This window comes from Topomyia yanbarensis, chromosome 3 (assembly GCF_030247195.1).
Source record: "Topomyia yanbarensis strain Yona2022 chromosome 3, ASM3024719v1, whole genome shotgun sequence".
Classification (NCBI taxonomy): Eukaryota; Metazoa; Arthropoda; class Insecta; order Diptera; family Culicidae; genus Topomyia; species Topomyia yanbarensis.
Genome location: NC_080672.1, coordinates 376,322,809 through 376,336,943, shown reverse-complemented (window position 1 = coordinate 376,336,943; position 14,135 = coordinate 376,322,809). Strand labels below are relative to the sequence as shown.

The 14,135-nt window shown below is 35.4% G+C and overlaps 1 protein-coding gene across 3 annotated transcripts in view; it reads left to right on the top strand.

Moving 5' to 3' along the window:
* The window catches only part of LOC131693311 (uncharacterized), a 903,090-nt gene that overhangs the window by 663,429 nt on the left and 225,526 nt on the right, over positions 1-14,135 (top strand). For all 3 annotated transcript variants that reach the window (XM_058981027.1, XM_058981026.1, XM_058981028.1), the window contains one exon: positions 9,124-9,225. In XM_058981027.1, coding sequence (XP_058837010.1) covers positions 9,124-9,225 — 102 coding nt within the window. The remainder of the gene's footprint in view (positions 1-9,123; positions 9,226-14,135) is intronic.

Below are 14,135 nucleotides of genomic sequence, written 5' to 3'. Positions count from 1 at the left end.
ACTGTCCTGTACTACAGTGAAGTCTCACTTCCTCGAACTTATGCAACCCTAAAGCTGGCGCAAACAGAATGAAATGAATGAAATGAATGAAATGAATGAAATGAATGAAATGAATGAAATGAATGAAATGAATGAAATGAATGAAATGAATGAAATGAATGAAATGAATGAAATGAATGAAATGAATGAAATGAATGAAATGAATGAAATGAATGAAATGAATGAAATGAATGAAATGAATGAAATGAATGAAATGAATGAAATGAATGAAATGAATGAAATGAATGAAATGAATGAAATGAATGAAATGAATGAAATGAATGAAATGAATGAAATGAATGAAATGAATGAAATGAATGAAATGAATGAAATGAATGAAATGAATGAAATGAATGAAATGAATGAAATGAATGAAATGAATGAAATGAATGAAATGAATGAAATGAATGAAATGAATGAAATGAATGAAATGAATGAAATGAATGAAATGAATGAAATGAATGAAATGAATGAAATGAATGAAATGAATGAAATGAATGAAATGAATGAAATGAATGAAATGAATGAAATGAATGAAATGAATGAAATGAATGAAATGAATGAAATGAATGAAATGAATGAAATGAATGAAATGAATGAAATGAATGAAATGAATGAAATGAATGAAATGAATGAAATGAATGAAATGAATGAAATGAATGAAATGAATGAAATGAATGAAATGAATGAAATGAATGAAATGAATGAAATGAATGAAATGAATGAAATGAATGAAATGAATGAAATGAATGAAATGAATGAAATGAATGAAATGAATGAAATGAATGAAATGAATGAAATGAATGAAATGAATGAAATGAATGAAATGAATGAAATGAATGAAATGAATGAAATGAATGAAATGAATGAAATGAATGAAATGAATGAAATGAATGAAATGAATGAAATGAATGAAATGAATGAAATGAATGAAATGAATGAAATGAATGAAATGAATGAAATGAATGAAATGAATGAAATGAATGAAATGAATGAAATGAATGAAATGAATGAAATGAATGAAATGAATGAAATGAATGAAATGAATGAAATGAATGAAATGAATGAAATGAATGAAATGAATGAAATGAATGAAATGAATGAAATGAATGAAATGAATGAAATGAATGAAATGAATGAAATGAATGAAATGAATGAAATGAATGAAATGAATGAAATGAATGAAATGAATGAAATGAATGAAATGAATGAAATGAATGAAATGAATGAAATGAATGAAATGAATGAAATGAATGAAATGAATGAAATGAATGAAATGAATGAAATGAATGAAATGAATGAAATGAATGAAATGAATGAAATGAATGAAATGAATGAAATGAATGAAATGAATGAAATGAATGAAATGAATGAAATGAATGAAATGAATGAAATGAATGAAATGAATGAAATGAATGAAATGAATGAAATGAATGAAATGAATGAAATGAATGAAATGAATGAAATGAATGAAATGAATGAAATGAATGAAATGAATGAAATGAATGAAATGAATGAAATGAATGAAATGAATGAAATGAATGAAATGAATGAAATGAATGAAATGAATGAAATGAATGAAATGAATGAAATGAATGAAATGAATGAAATGAATGAAATGAATGAAATGAATGAAATGAATGAAATGAATGAAATGAATGAAATGAATGAAATGAATGAAATGAATGAAATGAATGAAATGAATGAAATGAATGAAATGAATGAAATGAATGAAATGAATGAAATGAATGAAATGAATGAAATGAATGAAATGAATGAAATGAATGAAATGAATGAAATGAATGAAATGAATGAAATGAATGAAATGAATGAAATGAATGTGTTTTCGCACATCAACGTCTGTAGAGCTGTCGGATTTTATGACGAGGGAAAACTGTTCGGTTCACGGTGCAGTAAGAACTCGCGGTCACTTAGATAAATTCCGTGGGTTTATTCAGTAGAACTAGGCACTTATTATAAGCCCAAACTGTTCAGTATAAAACGTGGCACTATTCTGTATGTAATTCATTTTCTTCTATATTGTGACCTTGTAGTATGATAAGGTTTGTTACAAGTTATTAGGAGTAACTATTGATACTGATTAACTATGAATAATGACTGACTATGAATAATGACTGACTATGAATAATGACCGACTATGAATAATGACTGACTATGAATAATGACCGACTATGAATAATGACTGACTGTTCTGATTGCAATTTTTACTATATATAGGTTGCTACAATTATTAGATGAACACAACTGTTCTGTTCAGGAAGTGAGAATCTTCTAGAAAACTGACTGCAGTATGAGTGTTGAACGCAACAAACTCTTCCGTAACGCCTATAGTAGTTGGTTCATTATGCGATACCTAACTGTCCTGTACTACAGTGAAGTCTCACTTCCTCGAACTTATGCAACCCTAAAGCTGGCGCAAACAGAATGAAATGAATGAAATGAATGAAATGAATGAAATGAATGAAATGAATGAAATGAATGAAATGAATGAAATGAATGAAATGAATGAAATGAATGAAATGAATGAAATGAATGAAATGAATGAAATGAATGAAATGAATGAAATGAATGAAATGAATGAAATGAATGAAATGAATGAAATGAATGAAATGAATGAAATGAATGAAATGAATGAAATGAATGAAATGAATGAAATGAATGAAATGAATGAAATGAATGAAATGAATGAAATGAATGAAATGAATGAAATGAATGAAATGAATGAAATGAATGAAATGAATGAAATGAATGAAATGAATGAAATGAATGAAATGAATGAAATGAATGAAATGAATGAAATGAATGAAATGAATGAAATGAATGAAATGAATGAAATGAATGAAATGAATGAAATGAATGAAATGAATGAAATGAATGAAATGAATGAAATGAATGAAATGAATGAAATGAATGAAATGAATGAAATGAATGAAATGAATGAAATGAATGAAATGAATGAAATGAATGAAATGAATGAAATGAATGAAATGAATGAAATGAATGAAATGAATGAAATGAATGAAATGAATGAAATGAATGAAATGAATGAAATGAATGAAATGAATGAAATGAATGAAATGAATGAAATGAATGAAATGAATGAAATGAATGAAATGAATGAAATGAATGAAATGAATGAAATGAATGGAATGAATGGAATGAATGAAATGAATGAAATGAATGAAATGAATGAAATGAATGAAATGAATGAAATGAATGAATTGAATGAATTGAATGAATTGAATGAATTGAATGAATTGAATGAAATGAATGAAATGAATGAAATGAATGAAATGAATGAAATGAATGAAATGAATGAAATGAATGAAATGAATGAAATGAATGAAATGAATGAATTGAATGAATTGAATGAATTGAATGAATTGAATGAATTGAATGAAATGAATGAAATGAATGAAATGAATGAAATGAATGAAATGAATGAAATGAATGAAATGAATGAAATGAATGAAATGAATGAAATGAATGAAATGAATGAAATGAATGAAATGAATGAAATGAATGAAATGAATGAAATGAATGAAAATAATGAAATGAATCAAATGAATCAAATGAATCAAATGAATCAAATGAATCAAATGAATCAAATGAATCAAATGAATCAAATGAATCAAATGAATCAAATGAATCAAATGAATCAAATGAATCAAATGAATCAAATGAATCAAATGAATCAAATGAATCAAATGAATCAAATGAATCAAATGAATCAAATGAATCAAATGAATCAAATGAATCAAATGAATGAAATGAATGAAATGAATGAAATGAATCAAATGAATCAAATGAATCAAATGAATCAAATGAATCAAATGAATCAAATGAATCAAATGAATCAAATGAATCAAATGAATCAAATGAATCAAATGAATCAAATGAATCAAATGAATCAAATGAATCATATGAATCAAATGAATCAAATGAATCAAATGAATCGAATGAATCAAATGAATCAAATGAATCAAATGAATCAAATGAATCAAATGAATCAAATGAATCAAATGAATCAAATGAATCAAATGAATCAAATGAATCAAATGAATCAAATGAATCAAATGAATCAAATGAATCAAATGAATCAAATGAATCAAATGAATCAAATAAATCAAATGAATCAAATGAATCAAATGAATCAAATGAATCTAATGAATCTAATGAATCAAATGAATCAAATGAATCAAATGAATCAAATGAATCAAATGAATCAAATGAATCGAATGAATCAAACAAATCAAATGAATCAAATGAAGAATCAAATGTATCGAATGAATACAATGAATACAGTGAATACAATGAATGAAATGGATAAAATTAATAAAATAGTGATGAATGAAACGAATAAATTTAATGAAATGAAAACTAAATGAATGGAATAAAATGAATAAATAAAACAAACGAATCAAATGAACAAAGCGAGTAGAATTGATAAAATGGATAAAAAGGAGAAAATGAGCAGAACAAAATGAATTGATTAAAATGAAAAATTAAGCGATGTTGAAAAGTTATAAATTAAGAGAAAAAAATTGTGTGAAATAAATAATTTGAATGAAATTAATAAAAACTGAAAAATAGTCGGATTATTAAAATTAAGAAACTGAATAACATTCATAAACTGGAAAAAACGAATAGAATGCATAGAATGAAAACAGTGAATAAAATAAGTTTAATGAGTGGTATGAATAAAATGCACGAAAAAATAAACTGATCAAAGTGAATGTTTAATGTACAACGTGAAACAATTTCGTTTTCAAAACGCTCCCGGAGATTCACGTTCACTTACTCAATTTACAATGAAAATTTAATAACATATAGGACAAATATTTCATTATAATATGGAAATTAACTGAATTTACTAAGACTCTCTGAAACGTTAGAAAAAGTCTAAAAAGTCTTATTTTCGACGAGCATACCTTAAGTCCTTTCCCCTACCATGAATACAACAATTATGACCTCATTGGTAATCAGCGACCTAAACTTACCAGGTTTTGCCCAAGTACAGCTGTACAGGTTCAAAATCAGCGATACACCGGGTTTAAAAACATTTGCGAAATGCGCCCTTGCGAATAACAATCGCATTTTCATGAACATGTGAGAGAGCTGAACTGTGTAGTAGGCCTTTCTTACCGACAAAAATCTCTGAATAATATTGCACAATTCCCACCAAATCGAATTGCACAGTATGAAAGTGTGATGAATCAAAAGTGTGATCAAAAGTGCAACTCCTTCGACCTGACAAATTATTGACATAGAAAAGTGTCAAAAACAAACTTTTTCTTACTTTTAGTAGCTGGAAGGTTAGCATGGCTGCCAGTATCTCGGTTTTTACAATAAATTTGATGGAAAAAGTTAATTTTTTGTCGATTTCATATCATTTCATTTGGCAACCGTGAAAAAACTGTGATAGCGAAGTGCATCAAAAATCCAACTTTCAAAGCAATATCACTTTACGACTCAATTGAATACTTTACGGTGACGTCACAAATGAACTCAGTGTTCATTTTTGACAGTTCGATTGTACTGTTTACATGGACTTAGAAAAATTCTTTACGATTTGCTTCGAGCGAATCTAGTCGTTTACACATTTTTTCAAGTCCATGTAAACAGTACAAGCGAACTGTCAAGAAAAGTGAGGTTAATTGTGTCAGTAAAGAAACTAATAGCGCCACGAAGCATTGCACATCAAATCACTTCAAAGGATTTTGGTTTTACACCAACCGACATAACCCTACAAAATGAGCCGGATGACCTTCGTTTGACAATTCTCGATGGTTTGTTTACATAGAAGTCACGTGAGTTCGAATGTAACAGATCAGCACCCGTTGCACTCGAAATCACGCAGCTAACAAAGTAAACAAACCACCGAGAATAAAAACTTTTACTAACTTCTTAAACTTCTTAACTTCTTTACTGACACAGTTAACCTCACTTTTCGTGATAGTTCGCTTGTACTGTTTACATCAAGAATCAATCACATCAAGAACGAACTAGTAACGTTAAAACTGAAGCCGTAGAATATTTGCCCGATGTCAAGACACAATGAAGACGAGGTCACCTATCGTGAGTGCTTCTACCTCGTTCACTTGGAGTAAAGCTCTGGTCAAACTGGAAGTGTAGCTTCGTCAGTGTACACTAGCGCTATGGCAAGAAAGGTACGGTTAAACCTCGAGAAACTGGAGGCTTAGAAACCTCTTGCCAACCTTTTCCGATAGTCCAGAGGACTGGCCGCTATGCATCAGCGCGCAGGTCAATTTTACTATGACATTTCTGGTTTTCTGATGCGGGAAATCTGGCGAGGCATTTAATTGCAGAAGATCCGTGGAGTTCCAGCACAGAAGCAGGATGGACTCGACACGGTAATAGGGTTTGGAATGGGGGAGCCTCAGCGATCATTTGGACGCTGGAAGGCATGAACAACCTGCTGCCTTTATTGGAGTTGGTAGAGAAGCTTCCAGCGCACATGAAGCTGGACTAATCTCTATACAAGCAACGTTGCGGAGAAGTAAACATTCGTTCATTTGACCAGTACATGCAGACACTGGTACGAGCAGCCATTGAGTTACGTTACGTTGCAGTATAATAATAATGGCAAGGGTAAGAACTTCTGCGGAGTTCACGTATCAGAGGATTCACCAACAGCGGAAGCTACCGAGAAGACGACGTGCTCGGCTTTCGTTTGCAAGAACCCGGAGCATCGGGTGAAAGCTTGTTCAGAGTTTCGTGACAAAACCATCGACGACGGCTGGAGGTTAATACAATAACTCAGTTTGTATCGGCATTGTTTTGGAACACAAGATTCGAAAATAAATGCGGCATAGGCGGTCGTCAACGACGCCATCATCCGATGCTGCATTCAAATTAGCATCGAAACCGGTCGAAGAGAAACCAAGTGGTTCCAAAGTCGCTACCCATCATCATTTCTCTGGAAAGACGACGCTGTTTCGAATCATTCCTGTGACGCTGCTAGAGGATAATCTTCCGTGTCTGTGTACCCCTTCTTAGATGACAGGTCGGAGACAACACTGGTGGTGAATCAACAAGGCGTTGTTGGAGAAACACTACCATTGTGTCTTCAGTGAAAGGCGAATGTGAAGAGAACTGAGTCAAATTCACAACAGGTCGCATTGGAAATTGCAAAACAGTCAGAGGAATCCAGACATTCTTTGTCAAACGTGTGCACCGTAAGCAAGCTGGACTTATCACGACAGTCGTTACTCAACGCGGAACGTCGACACTTAAAATACGATATGGCCAGCCTGGCGAACCGTTTGCAGGAAAATCACGTTTGGGATGAGCCGTTTAAGGTTCCAGCCAGGACAAGTTAGTGTATATAGTTCATAGTTTCCTCATATGCGAGCGCCTGGAGGCTGAACACACGCTATACGAGCTCGTAGAGCCGTTTTTCTCAGTCGAGAGACTGGTTATAATGGAAGTCCCCCCTCCTGAGTCTGCGGAAGTTCAACGATCAAATCGGATCCTAATGGAAACCACTAAGCGAATCGGAGAGCAATTCGAGACTGGGCTTCTCTGGAAGTACGATTATTTCGAGTTCCCGTACAGCTACCAGATGGCAGTCGGGCGATTTCAGTGCTGGGAGAGGCGTATGCAGAACGGTTCGTTAATCTGCGAAAGTGCGAGGACGCAGCTTTCTGAGTATCAATCAAAAGGGTACATACACAAAGCTACCCGGAAGGAGCTCGACGATTTGGAACCACGGCGTACATTGTACTTACCTTTAGGAGTGGTCATCAATCCCAAGAAGCCGCCCAAAGTTCGTATCTTATGCGATCTTGCGATCAAGGTGGAATATTTATGTTTACTTCCAGAGTCTCGAACGCCATGTTTAATTTTGCAAGTATTAAACTAATACACTCAAAAGTGACAAATGATCCACTCTTTATTTCTCTTCACCTTGATCATGCCTACTGATTGATTTTGACAACGGTCCAACAAAAGCGGTCCAGTTAAAAAGTATCCAACCAGCGAATCACGACTGTATTGGCAAATCGGGGAACGAACATTGCGTTTGGCACAGGAGATAACGTTGTGTTAGGATATTTATAATAAACAAACTGGATCTACAACTAAAAGGCAATCAACCGTTTTCGCGACGAGAATAAGAAATAATTTTGAGCGGCTCTAAATAAGCATTAACTGTACTTAAAATCTTACGTTGTATGGCAGACATACTAACAACTAGAAAGAGAGTTTATCAGGAACACATAAGAAAACTGATCAGAATTACTTTACTAATTTGTACAACAAATTAGAAATTCTAAAAGATGCAGGAAGTGAAATTCAGAGGATCTTGTTTCTGTCACTTGTTACGACATGGGAGCAGGAAGCCTGTTTATCAATTCTTAACTTCTGCCACCAGATGCCACACGGCCAGCAAGATAATAATGATATCAACCTCTCAATGGGCACCAGCTCGAACTTTTAAGGTAAAAACTTATTCTTTTGCTTTTGTTCTTAGAACTACTCAACTAGTTCACAGGAAACGGTTCATTCTTCCGCTTCCAGATGTAAGACGTAAAAGTTTATCAATAAATATGTGGTCTCGTCTTATTACTCTTCTCAAGGTTTTTTTCAAGTTGATTTAGCATTTAGTGATATCCGAAGGCATCAACAATTTTTGGATCCATGTCAAAAATGGACGCCCATTTTCCGTTGTTCCATGGAACTACCAGTCAACTTACAAAATATCTCTATCTAAAAAATGAAGGGTTCTTCCGATTGCGCCCCACAAGTTTGACGATTACACCCTTCCGACACGCACACCACAATTTCCAATTGTTGCCGATGACAAAAAAAGAACACGCAAAAGTGCTTCCACGCACCCTTCACACTCCAGTGATAATAATCTATTTTCTCATCTTTCACTTTTTGCTCTTCTTTGTCGCGTCGGGCTGCTGCTGCTGCTGCCACTATTGATGTATGGACTCACCAAACTGGAAACGGAACCATTCATAACTGTTATGGGTCCCTTCTCAACCCCCGCCGGAACACGACAACGACGATGGTTGCGGTTTGTGCCCGGTGCAGAGCTTTCCCGCCAACAATGCGGCCCCGTTCGACGTCGATCAAAAGAAAGTTCGAGATGAAACTGAAAAGTCGTTCGCTGCCAAAGTCCTTCATGCGCAACAGGTGAGTGATTTTATGTGTATTTCTGCCGGGAACATAGCGGATGGTCGTTCCCGTGCCTCTCACCGCGATGACAGGTACCCTACTTACCTTGTACATTATTTAATGGAGTAAAATGTGATGACTTGCGATGGTAACGAACAGCTCGTTCACCGATCGTGACTCTGCGTGTTGACTGATTGCCGAGAATGGAAAGCTCATTCAAGTTGTTTGCAAGTCAATCACAAACTTTGAAAATTTTGGTTTTGTTCACGTCTTCAAAGTACATAACCGGTGTAATAATTTTGAACAAGATGCTAATGGGGTGCTCATTAGTGTATATTTTAAGGCGAGATTTGGTTTTAAAGGTTTTGACGTTTATTGAAATTTACCTCAAATTGAACGCGGGATGGGGTTCTTGTGGGGGAAAACCAAGATAGTGTAATTTTAGTTCAATATTGGTGCCTCCTCCTTATTCCACTCATCTTTGAAGTAAAGAGTAAAATATCCGCTGGCAGAACATCAGTTATTCTGAGAAAATTGTTATTTTATGTAAGCTTTCTGTTCGTTCGTAAGTTGGAAATTCAATAAGGACAATAATCGTTATGAAATTGGAAGGAAGGAAATTGTGCAAGTAATCCGCTTTAATATTAAATCACAAATATACTAATATTGCTTGTGGATCCTGATATCATGCATCGGTTCTGCTTGACTTTGACGACTATACAGAAAAAAATATTTTGTAAATTTTTGTATTGTTGGAGCATGAACATATATGGACCAAACGAGAGCTGTTACGAAGGATTCAGACGAACATTCCAACATATTAAATACATGAATATACGTACTGTTAATATTTATCAGCCACGTTACAGTATGTTCCTGTAGTGAGATTTTCTTCAAACATAAATTTTTGCATTTTTTGTCATTTGAGAGTTAAGAAATACTAAGCATGGGCTGTAACTGCTGCTCTAGCAATCGGACAGAAGATACGGTTTCCGGTTTCGTAACTCATATATTTGAGATGACTTATAAAATCCCTTCGGAGTTATAAAATCCCTTTAATACAGTCCGTACTCGTATTAACGATCCCTACTGCAGACGCAATTACTGGAATTGTGCTGTTTAGGTTATGTTCTTGCATGAATTCAAATTTATGATTCGCCTTAATGTAAGTATACACAGATAAAAAAATTCGTGTAAAATTATGCTAACTATACCGCACATAAAGGGGTTACACCCCCCCCCCCCCCTCTACTGTTCGCTCCCCTCCTTTAAAAATCTCCTTAAATCATCCCTCAGATCACCACCCCATCCAGCCCTCTCTTTCAACCCCATCATCTTTAAACCACCACTGTATCACAAAGCATACCAATTTAAGCTGGGGAGTCGTTCGTTGATGGGACTTTCGCCCTCCTCACATACCCACCCCCGCATGACAGAATGAGTTAGCAAGCAGATAACATTGATCTAATGCTGATTAGGCTAATGGAGTATGATATTTTTTGTTTCAAGTGTTTCACCGTCGACACGTAGCTCATCAAGTTCGTGGCTGGCATGCCATTGTGTGTAAGTGCAAAGTGTACTAAGAATGTAATGGACATTTCCACGATTATGTTGAACATAAAAAGCCTCCGTGCCATAATTTAGAGAAATGAGAAAGGCACAATTGCACCGCTAGGTGGATTAAAACAGGTTTTGTCTTTCTCATATAGAAAGGTTATGCAATCACTCTGAAAAACGTCAACCTAATCCCGGCCCGGAGGGCCGAGTGTCATATCCCATTCGACTCAGTTCGTCGAGATCGGAAAAAGTCTGTATGTGTGTGTGTGTATGTATGTGTGTATGTGTGTATGAGTGTGTGTATGTGTGTGTGTATGTATGTGCGTGTCAAATAATGTCACTCATTTTTCTCAGAGATGGCTGGACCGATTTGCCCAAACTTAGTCTCAAATGAAAGGTGCAACCAGGGATGCCAACGGTACCGATAAACTACATTTTTTTCGGTATATTTACATTTGCACAAGCCGTACAGCCCGCTACAGCGACGCATCACTACAGCTCTTGCCAGAACGGTAGCCTAACCGAGTACATTTTCCCGTACAGCAGTAGAATACATTTTTGTTTTGCTGCTGTACTCCGACTGCTCGGTGAGAGTGTGGCGTAGTAAAGTTTGTTCTCTCGCTTTGCACATTTTTCTCTGCATAGTCAAAGGGAGAGGCCCGCACAGGAAAGCGTTGATGCCGGCCGTGGCGTAAATGAGCCTCATTCATTGTTGTCATTTTTGAATAAAAATATTAAAAAGATTGAAAATATTAAAAAATGTAAAATAAGGAAAGAGAAGCTGTACCGCTCGCGTCTGGTGGCTGTACTGGGAACAGTAGTTTTTTGTCATGTTACTGCTTTGCACACAGGCAGCCGTACAGCGCTGGGCGTCCTGCACAAGCGAATGACAGCAGCATCGAGAGAGAAATGAGAATGTAGGCAGAAAAATTACAGCCGCAGAAAAGGTAGGCATTTTGCATCCTTGGGTGCAACCTTCCCATCAGCTGCTATTGAATTTTGGATCGATCGGAATTCTGGTTCCGGAATTACGGGTTTCAGAGTGCGGCCACACAGAAATTTCTCATATAAACTATAGGAAAAATTAAAAATAGAATTTTTATTTTTGATGCAAAATGTGTTCAAGGTGCATGAAACGTCGAGATTTGATGCAAACTGGAAAAAAAATTTGACGACGGTTCACTTTTTTGGATTTTGGCACATTTTTGCCTTTCTCATATAGAAAGGTTATGCAATCACTCTGAAAAACGTCAACCTAATCCCGGCCATAAATTTTTTTTTCGACTCGCATAAGGTTTCTGGATTTTAACAGGGGCGTAGTTGATGGTTTACGGAGAGGGGTTACACCCCCCTCTACTGTTCACTCCCCTCCTTTAAAAATCTCTTTAAATCACCCCTCAGACCACCACCCCATCCAGCTTTCATACCCCTCCCTTTCAACCCCATCATCTTTAAACCACCACTGTATCACAAAGCATACAAATTTAAGCTGGGGAGTCGTTCGTTGATGGGACTTTCGCCCTCCTCACATACCCACCCCCGCATGACAAAATGAGTTAGCAAGCAGATAACATTGATCTAATGCTGATTAGGCTAATGGAGTATGATATTTTTTGTTTCAAGTGTTTCACCGTCGACACGTAGCTCATCAAGTTCGTGGCTGGCATGCCATTGTGTGTAAGTGCAAAGTGTACTAAGAATGTAATGGACATTTCCACGATTATGTTGAACATAAAAAGCCTCCGTGCCATAATTTAGAGAAATGAGAAAGGCACAATTGCACCGCTAGGTGGATTAAAACAGGTTTTTTATCTGTGCAGTCACTGGGGAGCTTCCAATAAAAGAATGATGTTTTTGTTCCTGGCCAACAGCTAAGTGCCGATACTGAAACAACCAACATTAACACCGGAAGAACTCGTTTGAAACAAACAAATTTAGTGAAAATTATTCATCGTCTCAATAGACACGGAGAAATTGATGTAAAACCCGGAGATTGTCTCCAAAAACCGGAGTCTCCGGGTCAAACCCGGAGGGGTGGCAACCCTAAAATCTAACTACACAGAGTAGCTTTATGTTAGATTTGGAAACTATAATTAATTATAGATACTAATTGATCACCTTACAAACTCTCCTCACACTGGATCTCTGCTGCTTTGCTTTTTTCTGTGGACTTATCGGCGTATAGGCTGTCTAACGCAAAACTTTAAATAGCCATGCGCCGCCTGTCTTTCATGACATGAACCAAGAAAATGATTTTGAGTTTGACATGCATCATACAACTCGCGAACAAAATCAATAGATACGCAGTCAAAACGTACTATTTCTTAACGAAATCTGAAGGCACGGGGAAGAAAGTTGATTTTCTTTAAATGTCAGTCTTATTTTTTGTAAATAAATAACTTTTTTCAAATATCTTTAAATTACGATTAAAATTTTTCATTCGGTGCAAAAACACTTTTCTAGCCCTTTAACGATTGAATTTGGTACGCAAATGATACTTTTAAAGAGAAATTGACGATTTTTATGACAAAATTTTTATTTTGCTTGTATTTTGACAGCTCCATTGACAAACATGATCATTTTGTCTGCAGCGCAGCCCTATGTGTCGTTTTGTCGTTAGACAACGAATCGGTGGATGACAGTTCCGAATTTCAGGGTTGAGTTGATCCCCGGTCAAAAAAATGCGGACGAACATGGTCAGGCGATTTAAACAGTTCGACGTTTGACTCAATTCGTCTTGGTTGTTTTTTGTGTTTTTCAAACATGGCGGTTCATGTTTGGCTTAAGCTTAAAATTGTTTTTTTAAACAATTGGCTTGTTCTCGCTTGTATTTTGTTTGTCTAGTGCACTTCATTTAATGAACGAATGTGGGAAATTGTGGAATCGTGTGTAAGTATAGTGGAACAAGATCTCTGACCTAAAGTCTTAATGAAAGTCTGATTGTGGTAAGTTTTGGTGTGTAATACCAATGTCACCATTGATTCTTCCTATAGTTTGGTGGTGGTGGAAAACCTAGTGTACTGATAAGTTGATGTGAGTAGATAATGAATCCGAAAATAAGTATTATTTATGACTTTCATATTAGGCAATTAAGGGCGATTAAATGGCGCATTCCCTGAGCGATTTAGGGACGATTTAAGTGCGGGTGGAGCGACTAGAATATGACGGCGGCAAATCGCCCAAATGTTGCATTTGAAATAGCCCCCTAATTGCCAGCAATTTGCTGGCAAATTGAAGGGCAATTAGCGCATCCGACTTGGCAAATAGCCCCCCGTAAGCCAGTGTAATAGTCCAGACTAAAGACGTCAGTTACTACTGAAAGAACGGCTCTGAATGATCAGTTTATTCACAATCGGTTTCTTAGCCTACTT